Source organism: Sinocyclocheilus rhinocerous, unplaced genomic scaffold (assembly GCF_001515625.1).
Source record: "Sinocyclocheilus rhinocerous isolate Xijiao unplaced genomic scaffold, SAMN03320098_v1.1 scaffold153, whole genome shotgun sequence".
NCBI lineage: Eukaryota > Metazoa > Chordata > Actinopteri > Cypriniformes > Cyprinidae > Sinocyclocheilus > Sinocyclocheilus rhinocerous.
This window is the reverse complement of record NW_015660878.1, coordinates 3,084,539-3,103,896: the sequence shown is the minus strand read 5'-3', so window position 1 is coordinate 3,103,896 and position 19,358 is coordinate 3,084,539. Positions and strand designations below refer to the sequence as shown.

Genomic DNA, 19,358 nt, shown 5'->3' with positions numbered 1-19,358 from the left:
GGCTGTCTTTTTTCTTCTTCTTCCGTTTTTGTTTGTGGATTTCTGGTTTGATGATATAATACTTCCATTCTCCATCATCTTCATGAATTTTCTTACAATAATGACAGTATTGTTGAAACTCAGGTTATTTACAACAGTTTTAAGTATTATAACAGGTGATCAGTGTGGTAATGATGACAATTTATATGTGTTCTTTATTGGCCAGTTTACTATTCCTTGGTTTGTGGGGTTTGTTTTGTGTGACTGATATGTTAAAGCTTTTAAGTAGATTTTTAAGCTTTATCAATAAAAAATATGACTATTCACTGAAAATGTGATAGGAGAGCTGTAAGTACTGTTACAGACAAGAGATGTTTGGTCATTGGAAATGTGTTCAGGTCAAGGTCCATATTATAGAAACTTCCAAGTTTTCAGATTAGTTATAACGGTAATCGCCAAACAGATGGAATGTAATATGTGTCTAATTAAGCTACAGTGTGTGTATATATTTATGCATTATTGGAAGTAAATAAGTCATAAATTTGGCAATATTGGCAGAACCACTAGAGAAGAAGAAATTGTAAAATCAATGAGTATGTGGAATGCTGTCGGGTAGAGCCAAAAACAACATTGGGATAGTTAGTTCTCACACACACATACTCACACGGGGTCTATGCACTGCAAACACTGTTGAGAGTGTGTAAAAGCCAAGCTCTGTGTGCAGTATAGTCCCTCTTTCAGCATTTCCCAGCTGAAGCTGTCAGGCACTGGTACACTGAAGCTTTACTGTGACACGATTTTTCTTTCATAGATACAGACTGAACTAGTTTGCGACTCTAATCGATATCACCACTATATAATCTCTATTCATGATGTGATGTGATGGCATGTGTTGATTGGCTCTCAGAAACGCACAGGGAACTAATTTATGTCTAAAAATGCAGCAGTTTCTAGAGTGCAGCTGTGCCCCAAAATAGCCTTTCATGGAGAGTTACGTGGATATGTGTGTGTATGAAAGAGAGAGAGATAGAGGGAGATCGTAACTCTTTGCCATGCTGTCCACAAGCCTCGGTGGAATTTCGAACTTGAGTGTAGAGTCAGACACTCATAAAGGGGCTCTGTCAGAGTTCTCCCTCTCTTTTTCTCTCCGTCTCACCCCGAGGACCATGGTCTGCCCATCAAGTACTCCCTGCTCTTCCTCCACTCCAGCTGGTCATTGCTTTCCTGTGAGCCTCTTATCATTCATATAACTCAAATTAGCTCAAATTCTAATGATGATAACTGTTGAAAAAAAAAAAACATTATGGGTTTGACAACAAAATATGAGAAAGAAATATGGACATTGTTAGTTATTAAGAACTTGTGATTAGGGCCATGTGGAATCTAATCCCAGACTTTTATCCAGTCAACAGAATTTCCCACCAAAATCAGCATAGAAAATGGAAAAACATCTGCAGATTTCCTCTGGGTCAGCTAATGACAATGTGAATATGATGTTTTACTTTCCTTCAATATGTATGCAATGAAAATGTTCCATGGATGTTAAAGGTTCTTCATGGAACCATATAGAACTTTTTTTTAAAAATACATTAATATTTCCATAACATGCTATATTTATAAAAAAAAAACTTTATATGTCATCATTATGTTTAAAAAGAAACCTTTTATGATGTCAGGCATCTCACCTGTGACCTTTCAACTTTAAAGCACAAAGCAGTCATTGAGTGCATTCAAGATGGCTGCTGGGTTAGATGGTGACTTCTTGGCTCTTGCAAGTGAGTTAAAGACTTTCGAGGTTTATATTTCAGTATCACTGGCTGTCTAAACCCTGGTAATGAACACTGAGTTACCCAACCTTAAAAATTTGTGTCCCGCAAGAACATCTTTATACTTATGCCCACAGAACCATGTAGACACTGTAAATGCAAGGAAGGTAACAATAGACTATTGATTGGAATTTTGCTTTTTAATTTATCTTTGCTGTGATTTTTATGTACCCTAAAATAAATTTGTATGTATATACCCAAAAAAGAAGCAACTTTTTTAATGGATGTGTATAAATAGTACTTGGTGAGCCAAATCCTTGATTTTTAAGACACATATGCCTCTTGTCACAACATGTAAATTAATCTCCCGAGGGTGTGATATATATTCCTTTAAATTATCACATATATAAGAAATTTTATAAGGTTATGTCACTTGATATATTGTGGACTGATTATGCTGCTATATCCAACCAGCCATTCATGTCCTCTGTTTACTAACTCTATTGCAGCTCTTCTACATGAACATTTTAAGATCTCACCAGACATTAATCCATCTGATTCAATGTCTAGCAGGAAGATGGTAACGCTGAGGTTGATGTGGGGACTCCTGGTCCTGTGTGTGGTGGCAGCCTCTCCCCGCAGATACATCCGACAAGCAGAACTAGATAACTACGACAACAACAATGTGGATTTAGACCTGAATGTGGATAGCGATGATGTCTATGACTATTACGATGGAATTGATGAACCACAGGTGAGAGAGTCATTCGAGAATTTCGGGATGACCCCATTTTTGCAGCTTTACTTTCCATAAATGAGTATTGCATTAGTACATGAACTCTTTCCTTTCAAACAAGCAAGTAAAAGTACTGTTTTCCAATTTATGTCTCATCTAAGTGTTTCGAATCAAGCCTTATTAATATTTGGACCACGATTGCTGATTCCTCTCTCTGCACATTCATTAGTTTCCTCCAGTCTGTTGAGATGGCTAATGTTCAAGCATTAGACTCAGTTCTAATTGTCATGCAGGAATGTATTTCTGCAGTTTTGCTTCAGGGTGTTTGACAACTTTTCATTTGCTCTGCTGATCCAAATGTTCCTGGGGATAATAGTATCCAGCTATGTCAGTCTTTGGTTTATGATTTCAATTTAAAAACTGGTTTTAACCCAGCTGCTGTGCTTCAGGGTTGGTCAATGAGGGAATGTGGGCCTGTATTTACTCATCCTCTTTGATTTCAGATCAGTGTTAGGCTGTGCATACTAATATTCGTCCCTTCTCAGTGAAGTGAAAGAACTGCCATTTTCAGTAAATTGCCTATTTATGATACAAAGCTAAGTTTTTGTTCTTGTACTTTGTTTAAAAAACTGATTGTGGACAGAGGCATACTGGTGCAGCAAAGTTCAGTGTGTCAGTGAAATGTTCTCAGCTGAATTTTCCACTGGCACAACCCTATGGAATGAGAGGCAGACGCTGGCATTTTTTACTGTACTGAAATACACTCATAATCAATAGTTGTACAACACTAGTCATTCTCGTGCTTGTCAGATTTTTTTCACTTAAGTGGCATTTTTTGCCTGGATGCACAATAACATCATTGGTGGTAGCTCAAAGCATCTAATTTTGCCAAAGTTTTCGGTCTAGTTGGTTGTCATTTCCTAAATTACATTTGTAGCAGCATCCACATTGAAAATATTTTCATTTTAAAGGAGTGTTTTAGTTAAGAACATTAATTTGGGAATGTCTGGTATTATTATACTTAATGTTGCACATCTTTACACGCTTTATTGTATTAAATGTTGTTGTAAACTGAGTTGTGCACTGAGGTTTGATAGCCAGAAGTTAAGCTGCGGGTATGAAGAAATGTATTCAGTAAAACGATGAGACAACAACAACCAGTTCATCATCTTCAGCATGGAAAAAAGTTGGGCCAAAACTATGTTTGACTGGCACAAACCAAGATGGGTTTTTAGAAGAATTACATTGAAGCCAAGAGACTTAACTTGATCCTGATGTGAATGTTATGTAGTTAAACCAACAATCAAAAGCACACTTGTGAGTTACAACACATTTTCCTTGTGTAAGGCTCTTCATTTTCAACTCTTCAGGATATTATGAATGTTTCATAAAGTGTGGGAATGTTTGTTGCTCCTCACCATCTGGAGAGTTTTTATTATTATTATTATTATTATTAAGAAATGAACCGTTTCAGACGTGTTAAGAAGAAATGTTTCAGAACTGTAGTTTATTTTGATTTCTGGTACAACTTCTTAATGTAAATAAACTGACTAAATTTATCTTAAATTTAGACAAAAACTTATCTATAAATATAATCTTACATAACTGAGTAGTTTATTTTGATTTCTGGTACAACTTCTTAATGTAAATAAACTGACTAAATTTATCTTAAATTTAGACAAAAACTTATCTATAAATATAATCTTACATAACTGAGTACATGTCAAGACTCTGTTTTTGAGTAGTTACAAGTTGAAGTTGCTTGTACATGTAAGAGTGCTTGTAGGTTCCTTAGGTGCATGCCTGTATTTGTCTGTGCAAATGCATGTATGAACAGGGACATATAATGTATGTGCAGGTGTATTTATATTACTCTCACTAGAGTGACTGCTGAAATGTTGCTCCTGATGCCATGTGAATCTTGGGGGTCTAAAGGTTGGACTTATAATATACTCAATATACCTGTTCTAGAGGTTTCTGAAAAAGCATAAAGCTATGCCGACAAAAAGCATGAAGGCATACAATCCTTTATGTATAGTTGCAATACAATCTATGCATGTTTGGTAATTTTTATGCTTACTTTTCTCTATTTTGCAAATCAGTCACAGCATGATGAAAAATAAAACTAACTTTCAGTTTAATCTAATGACCCCTTTATATAAAAGCATAAAACTAACTGTTTCATTGCTTCCACCACAGAAAGATACTTTCAAACTTCAACTTTCAACATTTATTCAGAGTACATTACTTTATAAAATCATCTTTTGTCTACCCTTTCTGACTGAAGAACAAAATGCTGACAGGCTTGTGAGTCACAGGCCTGGCTGCTGTAGAACAGATTTAGGTAGGGGTTCCAGAAAGCTCTCATGCATCCCGGTATCTGAGTCACTAGCACTGTTTATTGCTTTACACATTGTTGATTGCTCTTAGCCATCCCTTTAGCCTTTGGCTTTGCGTGTTTGGCTAGGTTTTTGTATGAAAAAGCAAGCATATTCTAAGCAAGGCCTCTCAAAGGCTTGTTGTTTTATGGATTCTCAGCATAGATTTTGGCCATTTGCCTTTATACCTTACTGTTGACAAAATTAATAGTGTAGTGCATTTGAGTAAAATAACTGTTCTATAGCTTAATAATGGTGTTTTTTGAAATATTGTTTAGTATGATAGGTTCAAGTTGACCATTCTGTGAGACAACTGAGAGACATCTCTGGAGTTAATTCAACACTCTGGAAAGAAGTGTTTTTCTGCTACCATGTATGTCTTGGTTCCACAAGGACCATTTCTGGAGAATTGCAGCTGCTTGCAGATAAGACTGTGAATGGTTTCACAGCTCCACACTCTGGATTGTAGTGGAATCGAATACAAAGAAGCTGATAAAACTAGTCAACATTACAACATTTGCGGAGTAAAAGAAATGAAAAATGGACCATTTTAAAAATCAGCACATCAATATGATCTGTAATTTGTCTCACACCTTACAACAATTAGCATTCATAAGGAAGAGGGTGACTTTGAAAGCTTTGAATGCATGGGGCGATACCAGTGAAAAGCCTATTCTCTTTCAATTGGACAGCCATTTGCTGAGTCACACCTTTTACTGAACCTCAAAACTGTTTCTGTCACAATCACTTGTGTTAATGTGTCTGCATTTTTTATAACCATATGTGGTGTGAATCAGTTCAGTATAGCTCAAGGGTGTTCAGTCCCACTCATGGAGGGCAAATATCCTGCAGATTTTAGTTCCAATCTGCCCCAACAAATCTAACTTGAAGTTTCTAGTCATCCTCAAGACTTTGATTAGCTGGTTCAGTTGTGTTTAATCAGGGTAGGAGCTAAACTCCACCTTACGGTGTCCTTCCAGGAGCAGTATTAGATACCTTAACAGAGTGAGATAATTATGTTCTACTTGTTTTCTGGAGTCTTTTTAAACCAGAACTTTAAATTGCTTTAGCATGTTTAAACCACAATTATTTAAACCATCGGCAGTCTGAAAAGGCATCGTTAGGGTTTGTAACATAACAAAAATGAGTATAGTGTTCTGACCTAAATTCTTCTTGCAGATAGAGATTGGCACCTTGAGCCCTGATGAGGACATTGATCTTTCACATCATGCCTCATTGGAGGAAGAAGAAGAGGAGGAAGTGGAGCATGTGGAGCATGAAGAACGGAGGACCGTTGAGGGGAGAGAGGACAAGGAATTACCCATAAAGCCTCAGCTTATTCCAACTGGCTCTGGGGAGTCCGGGACTCTGATGGGCCCTAGTGCACAGGGAGGTCTGTACTATTCATGGACAAATGCACACACTACTAATTGTCATGACCAGCCTGCCAACCATTTCATCATGCTGTCATTCCATTTAACTGGCAATCTGATTGGTTAAATGTGTTTTAATAATTCTTTAACTTGGCTTTTTTTGTGCATCATATTCAATTCATCACTCATAGTGTTTACTGAACCAGTCCATATGGTATGGTTCTAAGTGTAATTCTAATTCTAACAACTGTTCTAACACCTAACCTTGTCTTGAACAAGAGGAGGAGCTTCGTCTGACGCCCATTGACATCCTTCAGATTTCTGGGGACATTTCGGGTTCTGGTGACTTGGGCTCTGGAGACTTATTTGACGACAAAGCATCCGGTTCTGGAGAGCCTTTGGGCTCTGGAGGTTCTGGGACCTCTGGTGACATATCAGGTTCTATGGACTCAGAGGACCTTGGTTCTGGAGTCTCTGGGCTTTTTGGTTCAGGCATAATATTGATCTCAGGTGGAGGTCAGTACTCAGGACTTTGGTTTGCTTTATATATTTATCGTTAGGGGTACAACAGCTTATCACTGGGGTAGTAACCTTGTGCCTTATATCCCTTTAAATGGTGCATATTAGATGTCCCTTTACATTTTTTAAATAGTATAGCTTGAGAGGATTCTTGATTACTTTAGCACAATATTTGTTTTTTCTGTGGGTGGAGTCCAATTTATGGTCTCTACCTGTTAGACCTGTTGGGGAGGGATTTCCTGAGGATTTTAAAGCAAGGAATCATGATCTGTAATTCACAACCATTTAACAGTTTTGTATCGGTTAAAATTTTGATCCAAAATGGGTAACTCATAATCATTGCCAGCACTGCTGTTATCTCATCTACTTTTGAGGAGGCTAATTTCCTTCTTGCCACCCCACCTTGTCTCTCACAAGAGGAGGAGCTCCACTTGACGCTTGAAACCATTCCACACGAGGCCTCTGGGGATTTTGGGGAGTCTGGAATCTCTTGGGTGTCTGGAGCTTCTGGGTTACCTGAGTTGTCAGGAGAGCCTTCAGCCTCTGGGGTTCTTGATGTATCTGGAGAGCCTGTGGCTTCTGGGGTACTTGAGGTATCAGGAGAGCCTGGGGCCTCTGGAGTACCTGAGCTGTCAGGAGAGTCTGGGGCCTCTGGGGTACCTGAGGTGTCAGGAGTATCTGAGGTTCCAGAGATTTCAGGAGAGTCTGGGCTCTCTGAGGAGACAGAGTGTTTCGGAGAGTCCGGGACCTCTGGGGTGCCTGAGACGTCTGGAGAGCCTGTGATCTCTGGGCTGCCTGAGGCGTCTGGAGAGCCTGTGATCTCTGGGCTACCTGAGGTGTCTGGAGAGCCTGAGATCTCTGTGCTGCCTGAGGTCCCTGAAAAGCCTGGACCCTTTGATGTGTTTGGAGGGTCTGGGGTCCCCGAAGAGTCTAAACAGCCTGAGGTCACTTTGGAGTCAGGAGAGTCTGGGATCCCAGAGGAGTCTGGGGTGACTGAGGCCCTAGTCGTCACCACTGAAATATTAACTCCTGATTTAGATGAAGGTCAGTAACATGATATCAATACTATGCACTTCTATGAAATCTGGTAGTGTTGGTTACAACTTACTAGAATAATTTTTAGAAGAATAGTTTAGACAAGCTTAGCAAGAGTTACGATCACTATTGAACTTATTGTTGCACCCATCAATTCTAGGCTCTAAGCATTTTCTATCAATCCCCTGATGTTATTCCCTCTGTGACACCCATATACTTCATTTAACTGTCTAACCTTGGTTAAATGTGTGTTCATTTGCTTTGGTGTGCATTATAACAATATAATGTTCAACTTCTCAGTGTCAGTATTACTCACTGTCTGTCCTGTTCCATTGTCCATGTGCTAATCTGTCTCCTAACACCTTCATGTTGTTGTGTTTAACAAGAGGAGGAGATACTCCTAACTACCCCGACCACTCCCTTGGAGGGGACTGGGGGTGATATAGGGTCAGGGGTACCTGCTATTGACAAAGATATTGACACAGATACAACAGGTCAGTATTTCACTTGTATTTAATCATTCTGAAGGCAATTGAAATGATTTCATAACATGTATCCTCAGTAGTTCTAAGACCTGTTCAGTGTATCTAATGAAGTTCTGTTGCTACCAGAGATACCTACATATCACTATGAAGTTCTGTTCTGCAATATTGTGCAGAGGTGTCCAATCCTGCTCCTGGAAGGCCACTATCCTGAAGAGCTCCAACACACCTGCCTGGAAGTTTTTTAGTCCTCTTGAGGACCTTGATTAGTTCAGGTGTGTTTATTTGGGTAATGGACCTAAAAGGGGCTTTCACACCAGAGGAACGTTTCATAGTTCCTAGAACTATTGGCGGAAGTTCCTGCTTTTTAGCGTGTTCGCACCGCAGAAACTAGAAACGTATTTAGTTGTAAGAACTCCGTTTGGGGGAACTAAATTAGCTCCTACTTTAGAGTAGGGTCTAAAACAGTTCTATAGGAACTACGAGTGACATACATGTACGCTGATTGGCCAAATGCACATGAAACACCAGCTACCCAGCATTTTTAAAAAGCAGTGTAAAAATATTTACTCCATGAACATGGAAAACAGCAATAACAGCATTTACCTGTTGTCTGCAGCATTGTGTTCTTTTCTCAGCCTCGATGATATGTAACTCTGCAAGTTGTCATAGGAGATTGACACACCAGGAAAGTCCGCTAGTTCACTTGCTTTGGTCTGGACCAAATGCAATGTTGATTTTTTTTGGTGCGGTTCGTTTTCACTCTGCCCTTTTTGCAAGTTAGCCAGAAACTGTAAACAAAACCACACGTGTGCTTAAGGTCATCCATTCATTGGTTCATCCATTCAACCATACCAGAATTTGTTTGGAACCTCTTTAGCTGGGTCTCGGTACGGTTGTTTGGTGCGCACCTGAGTGTGATTGCTGTATTCACACCTGCCCAAAAGATCTGCACCAAAGGGGGAAATGAACTTGAGTTTGATTCAATTCAGGTGTGAATACACCCTTAGTCAGATTTTCATGCTCTTTCAATCGCGTAAATTGTGTGTTTACATTCCATTTCCGTTATCACGAAACCCACAACACACAACAAAAACAACTCCGATTACGGCATTGTCCAATGTCCATTCTCCAGTTGTTGACATTTGTAAATGCCGCGAATAAAGACGTCGCTGTCGGCCGCTTCAGAGTTCCCGGTGCCGGTGCAAATGCAACCAGGAAAACGGCCCGAGGGAGAAATTGATTCTCTAGGAAACACCCTGCTGGCTAGTTCCTAGAACTACGAGGTGCGAAAGCGCCTATTGTCTGCACTAAAGTGGCCCTCCGGGTGCAGGATTGGATACAGCACATGTTCATGTGACTTTTTTAGTCTCTTAACGATATGATACAAAAGTGCAAAAACTATTTGCCTCATGTCTCCAAACAGGTGGCCGCTGGCATATGCATCAGTACAGTTTCTGTGTTTTAATATGTATTTGTGTTTGTCTTCTGAATGCCACCTGTTAATTTGGTGGTAAGGTATGGGTACCTGTATGCTCTGCACCTGCCTGGTCGGATCTGTGTACTGTGATGACCTGAAGCTGGACCATGTTCCTCCCCTCTCCAAAGAAACCACTCATTTCTATGCCCGCTACAACAAAATTGCTAGGATCGGCAAGTTTGACTTCGCCAACCTGAGTATGTGTTTCATCAAAGGTTCACAGACAAAAATGTATCAAATCAAGCTCTGCCCTAAATTTTTTCTAGCTGAATATCTGGTTTCATAAAAATACATCAGATTACAGAAGCAAAATGGGTTGCAAATGGCAATTATGGTTTACTTGAATCCAAGAGTTCAGCAGTTTGTCTAATAACATTTCATAACCAGATCTGTTAGCTTAAGCAACATTTGATAGCATTAGCTCGATTCTAAAATATGAATTTGATGTTTTCATGAACTTTAATGTATGGTCTTTTTGTCTTCTGTTGTCATAAAGATAAATTAAAGAGGATCGATCTGACTAGCAATGGCATATCCAGGATTGATGATGATGCTTTCTTTGGCCTTCCTGCTCTGGAGGAGTTGGTATTACGAGAGAATAGTATTAGACAACTTCCTGCTCTGCCACCCTTTATGACCCTTATTGATGCCTCTCTCAACCAGCTGGGCAGCACTGGCATTCAGAGAGAAGCTTTCAAGGTAAAAAAAAAACAAAAAACAATAACGTGGAGTTTAATGACAAAGCATTATCCCACCTTTAGCCCATTCTTTTCTAAGCTTTCCTTGCATAGTGTTCCTTGATCCTGTGATAGCCTACTGTTGTGCAAACAGACCTGAGGGAACAACTTACAGTTCATTTAAATTAGAGAAAAACCAGACAGCAGAAAAATGGGAATTGCTGCTATTACTAGATGTGTTGAATGCACCTTAGACAATTTTGTTTGACGGGATTGTCATCAGCTCATGTTTTCTGTTTCCAGGACATGCCAAGGCTACTTTACCTTTACTTGACAAACAACAACATAGACCACATCCCGGTTCCTTTGCCTGACAGTCTGCGCTCTCTGCACCTACAGGTACCTGTACTCCCACCTCACTAGTGCCACCTTGTGGATATGTATGGCACTTGCCAACTAACTGAAACTGAACATTTGTTTAGATTTTAATTTAAAGAGCTAGTTTACTTTTAAGAAGTCTTCCTGGTGATCTGCATAGTGCTCTTTAATGAACATTGACATCTTTGCTGGATGCTACATTGAAAACATTCTCCGTTTTATCATTCAGAATAACAATATCCAAATGATGCATGAGGACACCTTCTGCAATCCACATGACTTGAATTACATCCGCAACGCTCTTGAGGACGTTCGCCTGGACGGTAATCCCATCAACCTCAGCAGAACCCCACAGGCCTACATATGTTTGCCACGTATCCCCGTTGGTGCCCTTATTTAAGCTGAGAAAACGCACACTCAAATGCACGCGTACAAAACTCACACGTATGCACAAACTCCTCTGTGAGTACCTCTCTCTCTCTCTTTTTTTTTTTAAACTTTGGGCTCAAGCAAACACTTGGATATGAATGGCTGTCTTTAAAGGAGCTTGGCATAAATACATAAACTCACACTCACAGGAGTTCTGGTGGACACTTCCAACTCTACGCTGCTTGTGTTTCTACCTTTTTACACAGTACATACTTTTCATAATGTAGGTGGTTTGTAATCATATCTGGATTTATGACGTCTCAAAAACACATACAGTGGGTACGGAAAGTATTCAGACCCCCTTTCTGTGTTTTTCTGTCAATATGGGGTGCTGTGTGTACATTAATGAGGAAAAAAAATTAACTTAAATGATTTTAGCAAATGGCTGCAATATAACAAAGAGTGAAAAATTTAAGGGGGTCTGAATACTTTCCGTACCCACTGTATGTGTCTAGCCTCATAAACAATCTCTTTTAGAGAAACAGAGAACCATGCATAACTCCGAAAAGTTTTTTTATTTATCAAATACTAATGAATCTTTGAGGAAAACAAGATGTCATTAATTTACAAGTGCAAATATGAACAAAACCGCACAAAAACACTCTTTTTGTGTGCTGTACTGGTTGCCTGTCTGGGGTTAGCTGCAATAGCCAGCCCAAATTGTTTAAATATGTTTGTTTTGTAAATGAAATATTGTTAATATTCATATAGAATTTAACAAATGTTTATCATAATTAGCATAAACTAATTGAAGCTGGCACTCAATGAATTTTTTGAAAGGTAAATTTGACTAATGCAATAAAAGAAGCATTCTAACAATGAATTTGTTGTAAAGTCTGTACTGTAATATAAATATATATAAGCTGTTTTTTTTTTTGTTTTTTTTTAACAAGAACTACAATATTTTGGTTTATCACAATTCAAGCTGTTGTTATGACCAATGGCCTTCAAAATGAACATTTCAGAACTGTTGTATTGGCTGAGGGGTTTGAGAATGACTAGGGGGAATGGGGGGTAAATATTAGCTCAGCATTGTGTGTTTTGTATGGAAATAATCACACCTGAATAAAGTTTTCTGATGACCTCTCCAAAACAGAGGTGGCTTAACGTTTTCATTGTTAGCTTCAAAGGCATGAAAGCAACACTTATCGCTCTCTTAAACAAGCATAGCTATTAACATTACAAAACCAATCACTGTAACACAGCACAATCCACTTCTGGCAACAGAAAACGGTTTTACTTCAAACAGAAGGTGTACAAAAATAATGACATATACATAATGGGTCCCATTCAGAACATTTAGTTCCATTTTAGAAGTTCTCAATGAGCTTTTCAAACAGGTTGAGGAATTTCTGCCTCCTCTCTAAGGAAGCCGGTTCCATCACTAAGGGAATTGAGGTATTAGTTCCTTCTGTATTATCGTTCAGATTAGCCGTCTGCTCCCCTTTTTCCGTCCCACGCTGCTGCTCTAGAATGGCGCGCTCTCGTTCAAGCTTTGCCCTTTCTCTGTCGAGAATCGCTCTTTCCTTTTCCAGCTGAGCTCGGATATACTCCACAGAGGCCCTGTCTCTCTCCACAGCGGCCTTTTCTCTCTCCAGAGAGGCCCTGTCTCGGTCCAATGCTGCGAGTTCTCTTTCCACTCCCGCTCTTTCTCGATCTAAAACCATCTTTTCCCGCTCCAGGACCATCCTCTCATATTCAATAGCGGCTTTGTCGCTCTCTAGGATGGCCCTCTCGTGCTCCATCTCGTCCCTGTCTCTGTCCAGCTCTACCCTGTCTCGCCCCATCTCTTCAGACATCATATCATCCTCTTCGACGAACAGCTCGATCTCGCTTCTGTCCGGCTCGCGCGATCTCTTGCTCCTCCTGCGCGTGGTATTGTTCGGGCGATACTCGCTGTCGTCGCCCACTGTAGAAGTGTCTAGAGTGACTTCACTTCCCGCGAGTCTACCCTCCATGGCGTCGTCCATGAGGGAGAACCACGGCCAGTTAGTGGGGTTCACCGAGACGCCAGGTGGGGGATTCTTCATTTCCTGATACACACAAGGTACACAGATACAAACAGTTTAAGTAGAGAGCAAGCAGAGTGCACAATCATGCAGATTAGGGTTGTAGAGTGTAATAACACAGTATGATGTTCATAATTATGTGTAAATAATTATAATATCGATATGTAATGGCATTTAATGAAGTTCAGATGTTTATGTTTATTAAAATAAATGACATTTGTGACCCTGGACCACAAAACCTGTCATAAGTAGCACGTGTATATTTGTAGCCATAGCCAACAATGCATTGTATGGGTCAAAATGATTGATTTTTCTTTCATGCCAAAAATCATTAGGAAGCTATTTTGTAAATTTCCTACCGTAAATATATCAAAACTTATTTTTGATTAGTAATATGCATTGCTAAGGACTTCCTTTGGACAACTTTAAAGGCAATTTTCTCAATATTTAGATTTTTTTGTACCCTCAGATTCCAGATTTTCGAATAGTATCTCGGCCAAATATTGTCCTATCTTAACAAACCATACATCACTGGAAAGCTTATTTATTCAGCTTTCAGGTGATGTATAAATCATCTGACCCTTATGACTGGTTTTGTGGTCCAATCTCACATTTAGTTAATTTGTGTAACTTTAATTAATGTAATGTGTAATTATATAATACATTCATTATATAAATTGTACTATATATTTTTATTAATTATATATAAAGTTTATTACATTCTGATGTATAATATAAAAAATGTAATTTAGTTAATTTTGTTTAATTTAAAAAAATGTTATGCATATAATACATTCATGAAAATATGAAATACATTTTAATGCTAAAATTATATATATATTTTCACACACACATTACATACATATTTAATGACATTCTGGTGTTTAATATTCAAATTTTAATTACTGTTATTTGTAAGTATATAACACACATTACATGGAATTATACTTATAAAATAATTATTTATATATTTACTATACTGTATGTGTGTGCTATTGTTTATGTATATAATGAAATCATTCAAATGCATAAATGTATCTGTAATATACTATGAAATATATTAAAATATGTAATATCTAATAATTAATCAAATTTAATTATTTATATATTAAAACCTTTACAGGACACTATCGGAAGACTGAAAGGTTCATGGAGTCCGGAACTTATGAGCTGAATGAGGTGTGCTAAATATGGGCAATATCCAAAATGTGCAGTGCTGGGGGATACTTCCAACTCTATGCTGCTTGTGTTTCTACCTTTTTACACAGTGCATACTTTTCATAATGTAGGTGGTTTGTAATCATATCTGGATTTATGACGTCAGAAACAGAGAACCATGCATAACTTTATATTTATTTATCAAATACCTTATACTTCATCTTAAGGTTTTCCCATTTCCTCCTGGCCTGGCTGGCAGAAATTTCCCTTTGCAGACCCAGCTCTTTCAAGATGGCCCTATGGCACAAAGATATGCAGACTTTACACACTAATTGCTGCAGCTTGTTGGCATAAACATCTAATGTATGCTTCTTTATAGGTGCAAAGACTTGAATGTTTGTGTATGCATGTGTAACTGTCTGCTGGTGGTGACTGGTTTACCTATAAGCCAGAGTTGAAGAATTTCTCTTTCCAGTGAAAAGTGAGTCGTTGGTCACGCGCAACTTCACGAATCTAACGAATTCTTCATTTGACACTTGAGGCACACACACACACAAATAAACACAAATGCAGATATTAATAACGGTAGGACACGTGATTTGTATAATGCATGCATCCTATTTACGTGGCCAGCTAAATGCTGAACTGCTAAAATAAGACAGTTAATTAAATACACTGGTACTTTAAATGCATAAAATTAATTGCTACTCACTTTTATAAATGAATTCTGCATGATCTGGGCCATCCTTAATGTCCTCAGAGGGACTCTGTACAGTGTAAAGTTCGTGGTCCATACTTGCGTCTGTTGTCTTTGAGTCATCAAGTGCGCTATTCATGGCGCTAGTGCACAAGCGAAGGGCACTAGAAGAGAAAATGGAGGGTTTGCGTTCATTTCTTCTGCTGTTGATTCATGGTGGTCCGAGTGTGCAGGCCGCCACCTACTGGACTGCTGTGAAATCACAATGTAAAAAGTCCGGGATTAAACATGAATTTGTTATTAGAAGTGTATATATTAGCGTAAACCTTTAAAAATGTGGAATTGATATTGAAACCTGCACATGTTTGCAGATATACACAACACATTGTTGGTTTGTTCACATCGTATGGCAGTAGTATGAAGTATTTGAAACAAATATGCTTTATTATTATAGCCTTAAATCTTAACGAAAGCATTCGTTTTCTAACTTTCAGGATGTGCTTGTTTACAAACAATTAAATGACTTTCAAAATCGTTTCTTCGTAAAACTGTAGTTTCGCAGTGGGGGCAGTGATAATGTAGTGATGGTCGAGAGTCAAATCCACATCTGTGAATGGAGAAACCTACAGCATGAAAAATTGTATATTATGAAATGAATGCTGTATATATATTCAAGAAAAACACACTGTAGATGTACGCACCCTCGTGGAAAACTGCCCTGTTAAAATGTCGTGTCATATGCAGCTTTAATTTGTCATTTCTGGTAGATTTAAATACAGTCTCAGAGCAAATAAAGGGGCAATGGAAACCACTGCAGCACGTCGTGCATTGATGTAAGGGGGCAGTAAAGTGGCCTTTCTGAATCGTTATATGTGTCTAAAAGAAAAACAAGACTACAAATTAATCCGCCAGGAACTTCTAGTCGATATTTTACTTTATAACAGTACAGTAATAGAGGAAAACTGGGTATTATAATAATGCCCCGTGTAAACTAAAGCACCACAAATGTGTTTATCCATAAATTCAGCCATAAGCATATTTCCATCACTAGGAACGCGAAAAGCATCCCGTTTTGTGTCAGCTGTCGTTGTCTCAAACCCGTCAATGTCTACTCAATGAGCAGCTTAGTGTCGAGATCATGTTGCACGTCTGTCTCGTAACGTAAAATTAGAATCGACAAAAAAGCACAATATACTCACTAAGATAGGACCAGATGTGCTTTCTTTCATTTTTACATTGTCACTTGTCATGATTACTAGTGTTGGGTCGTTCTTGAACGATTCGTTCGTTTTGAACGAATCTTTAATGTGACTCGGGAAGAACGAGTCGTCTCGGGGAGTGATTCGTTCAGTCGCGCATGCGCAACATCCTATAGGTTCTGTACTGGAATTAGTCAAGTAGTTCACCTGGTTGCTGAACGTGACTCAAAGGTCCGAGTCGGTAAAATGATCCGAACTTCCCATCACTACAACATTAACTCGAGTCCCGAAACTGTTGGCCTACATCGGTTGGACTAAAACTGCTGGTGGTGCTGTATTGTAAATGGCGGTGCAGTAATGCAAATACGCCCTTTGATACAGACAAGTCACTTTGCTTAATGAGAGAGTTTTTGTATGTAGGGTCAAAAGAACAAACATCTCACACATTTGGGTGGTTTTCTGGAGAAAAGGCTGACGCAAGTAAAGTTTTGTTTCGCAAATAAATGTATTTTATTTTTCGTAAGTCTCTCCGATACAAAGATGGCAGCAGAGAGCTTCAAGAGACAGGTTCAAGCAGATGTTTAAACTTTAAACATGGACGTTGCGTTTACGTGGCCTGGGAGCGCCGGCATTTTGGAGCGGTCAACATGGAGCTTCAGTGTGCAATATAAACCGCTTTTGTTTGGGAAATAACACAAATCGAAGGATAAATACATATTTGGGTTGATATTGCTCGAGATGTTGGAGTTCACTACAAAAAGTGGATTTTTTTAATCTCCGCAAACAGTGACTGTCGCCGAACTAATCAAACTAACCTAATGTAAATGAACACAGATCAAATGATCTCAGTGCAAGGATGTCTCGCGCTTTTAAATTAAAAGGGCGTTTTCACAGAGAATACGGGGAAAAAAAGAAGATCTAGAGACACTTTTTTAAAGGGGAACAACTTTTAATTTCAGAACTTAATAATAATTATAATATATTTCATTTATATTGTGACATTTCTTTAGAATGCTAGCCTACTTTATGAGATATCGGTCAACCATCTCAGCCAGAAAAACAAAGAAAAGCAGTGCCGTGAAATACAAAATCGTGTTCTGTGTGAACGGCCCTAGTCTATCAGGCGGTGACCATCAGTGTCATTTCATGCTGTTTTGGAGTTTTATATCATATGAAATATGCAAAATTGTTTGATGGTTATGTCAAACCAAGCATTTTAATCTGTAAATAAACAATTCGTGATTGACTAACGGATATTGTCCTTTTCAGTTTTGGCGATATTCAGTAGTCTAGGCCTATTAACATGTGAAAAGGCTTGCTTGTATACCTATTTTATTTTTTGTAAGTTTGTTTATAAAGTTCCCGATTGTTTTTCTTTATACTTGAATATGTTTTGCTGAAAAGGACCAACAGTTGCTAACGGGGCACTAAGTTTTCATATCAGAGCGCCACTCAACACCGCCGAATAAGACGAGATGAAAGCTGATTCGCTGGAAGCGAAAAACGTCACTTCCGCAAGTTCCTTAAGTACGTGAGACACACGTTCCTTAGCCACGTTTTTGTTTCGATCGTTGGGGAGTAAGTAGTTGGAGCTTGTCTCTGTTGTGGGAGCTCAAAAGCTTGTTTTGTTGTTCCGTTTCAACCACTACATGATTGTTTTTTTAATCATTTACTTTTGGGCAACCAAAGACTGCTTTTTTTGGTAATGTGTCTTGAATTGACGACAATGACAGGAAACTACCAGAAGGACATGAAGGCCGCGCCTGATCACAAGAAAAAGTGGTCAAAATCAAAGAGGAGGACTTTTCAGCGCGCAAATATGGGAGAAAGGAGGCGAAAGGTCCGCGTTTGGTCGGCCAAGAGACCACAGCTGAGTCCGGACCGTGTCGACGGTGCAGCTAACGTTACGGGGAATCAAAGTTACGTACCATCTGTAGCCATGGCACCAAGAAACACAACGCAATATTTAATGGACCTGGTGTACGCTGACCGATTAGATGTTTGTGATGTAAGCCATGATTTCTCAACACAGAGTAATGTCCCATCTGATGAGAGCGTTTTCTCAATGTCGGACTCTGATTACGACAGATTTTTGGACTTCCAACAGAGAGACTTCGAGAACGTGTTCTTCGGGAATGAAATCTGACGCGTTTCCGAAACCTAACTTGATTTCGTCGGAACGAGACGACTGGGCAGCTGTGGACCCATAGACAGTAATATGTGCGTGAAAATGTCAGTGCTTTCATTGTTAGCCCTGTAAAAATATGAAATCGTATCAGACAATGTTTATTGAAGCCAAGGCGTCCAACACAATGCTTTTGAGTTGCATGTTACGAGTTGAATATGGTTTCATTTGTCGGCTCTCCTTGTTCTCACAGCATTGCGCAGACTCCAACTCAGGGAGGCGGAACGCCCTGCGTCTCGGCTGCGTGATGACGTGTACACCACGCACCGCTCCCAGTACGGCCACCATCACGTGGCCAGCAGGTAAACTCGCTCCACCCTTTGTGTACGCGGTGTAAGAGCGCTGCAGTAGCGTGCTGTCGCAGTGTAATTACTGAGAAATGTGCATGCATTGTTCTGCCAACGGATGCATGTGTTTTGGGAGACTTTTACAGGTTGCTGATCCTCCTCGGTGGATCTCAGCTGTCTGTGCAACCCACCCAGAGCCTTGGGAAAGCCTGCTCATCGCTGCTGGGTAACTGTTTGAATGTAAATCTACACAAGTGCACTCAGAGCTACAACTCATGTGATATGATCTACTTTGTGAGAACTTTTGTAAATATTGATTGCATTAACTATTAAAATTTAATTAAGTTACATCTGACTTTCATGTTCTTTTGTTTTGTGTTTATTAAACATTTATATACACTGCATTCCGATATGATTATTTACCAGTATCAATCAAATCCTTGCAAATACACTACATAACCTGATATTTTCAAGGAAGCTTAAGTTTTATAAAGTTGGCACAAGAAGGCCTCACACCGTATGAACTCCTGGTTTTCATAGACCAAGAATGCATAGAACAGTGATTTTCAGCTGGGTGCTGCTAGATGACCT

At 39.1% G+C, this 19,358-nt stretch overlaps 2 protein-coding genes and 1 long non-coding RNA gene across 4 annotated transcripts; 2 read left to right on the top strand and 1 right to left on the bottom strand.

The window, feature by feature from the left end:
• The first annotated feature begins 1,711 nt into the window (after positions 1 to 1,711).
• LOC107725680 (aggrecan core protein-like) lies at positions 1,712 to 11,499 on the top strand. The gene is made up of 11 exons (XM_016535042.1): positions 1,712 to 1,754; positions 2,316 to 2,499; positions 6,039 to 6,119; positions 6,174 to 6,252; positions 6,512 to 6,748; positions 7,169 to 7,795; positions 8,173 to 8,280; positions 9,787 to 9,945; positions 10,245 to 10,447; positions 10,729 to 10,824; positions 11,033 to 11,499. Exons 2-11 carry the CDS (start codon positions 2,323 to 2,325, stop codon positions 11,201 to 11,203), a joined length of 1,938 nt encoding a protein of 645 aa, XP_016390528.1. The 5' UTR covers positions 1,712 to 1,754; positions 2,316 to 2,322; the 3' UTR covers positions 11,204 to 11,499.
• A 948-nt stretch (positions 11,500 to 12,447) lies between these two features.
• On the bottom strand, positions 12,448 to 16,338 carry LOC107725679 (SAFB-like transcription modulator). Of its 2 annotated transcripts, XM_016535040.1 has the most exons (5): positions 16,296 to 16,338; positions 15,112 to 15,348; positions 14,841 to 14,934; positions 14,609 to 14,696; positions 12,448 to 13,265 (listed from the first exon to the last, which is right to left on the bottom strand). In XM_016535040.1, exons 2-5 carry the CDS (start codon positions 15,233 to 15,235, stop codon positions 12,543 to 12,545), a joined length of 1,029 nt encoding a protein of 342 aa, XP_016390526.1. In that variant the 5' UTR covers positions 15,236 to 15,348; positions 16,296 to 16,338; the 3' UTR covers positions 12,448 to 12,542. The 2 variants fall into 2 exon arrangements, with proteins under 2 accessions (XP_016390526.1, XP_016390527.1); XM_016535041.1 differs by lacking the exon at positions 16,296 to 16,338 and having other exon boundaries at positions 15,112 to 15,358.
• Positions 16,339 to 17,820: 1,482 nt separating this feature from the next.
• On the top strand, positions 17,821 to 19,141 carry LOC107725672 (uncharacterized). Its single transcript, XR_001638147.1, has 2 exons — positions 17,821 to 18,515; positions 18,674 to 19,141. It is a non-coding gene; the product is annotated as an uncharacterized LOC107725672 (long non-coding RNA).
• The last annotated feature ends 217 nt before the right edge of the window (positions 19,142 to 19,358 follow it).

Coding starts and splice junctions, on each gene's coding strand:
- LOC107725680 (XM_016535042.1), top strand. CDS start 2,323: ATGGTAACGCTGAGGTTGATGTGGGGACTCCTGGTCCTGTGTGTGGTG. Junction 2,500..6,038: donor ATGGAATTGATGAACCACAG/GTGAGAGAGTCA, acceptor TTCTTCTTGCAG/ATAGAGATTGGCACCTTGAG. Junction 10,448..10,728: donor TTCAGAGAGAAGCTTTCAAG/GTAAAAAAAAAA, acceptor TTCTGTTTCCAG/GACATGCCAAGGCTACTTTA.
- LOC107725679 (XM_016535040.1), bottom strand. CDS start 15,235: ATGAATAGCGCACTTGATGACTCAAAGACAACAGACGCAAGTATGGAC. Junction 14,697..14,840: donor TCTTCAACTCTGGCTTATAG/GTAAACCAGTCA, acceptor TTTGTGCCATAG/GGCCATCTTGAAAGAGCTGG. Junction 13,266..14,608: donor ACCTTAAGATGAAGTATAAG/GTATTTGATAAA, acceptor TGTGTGTATCAG/GAAATGAAGAATCCCCCACC.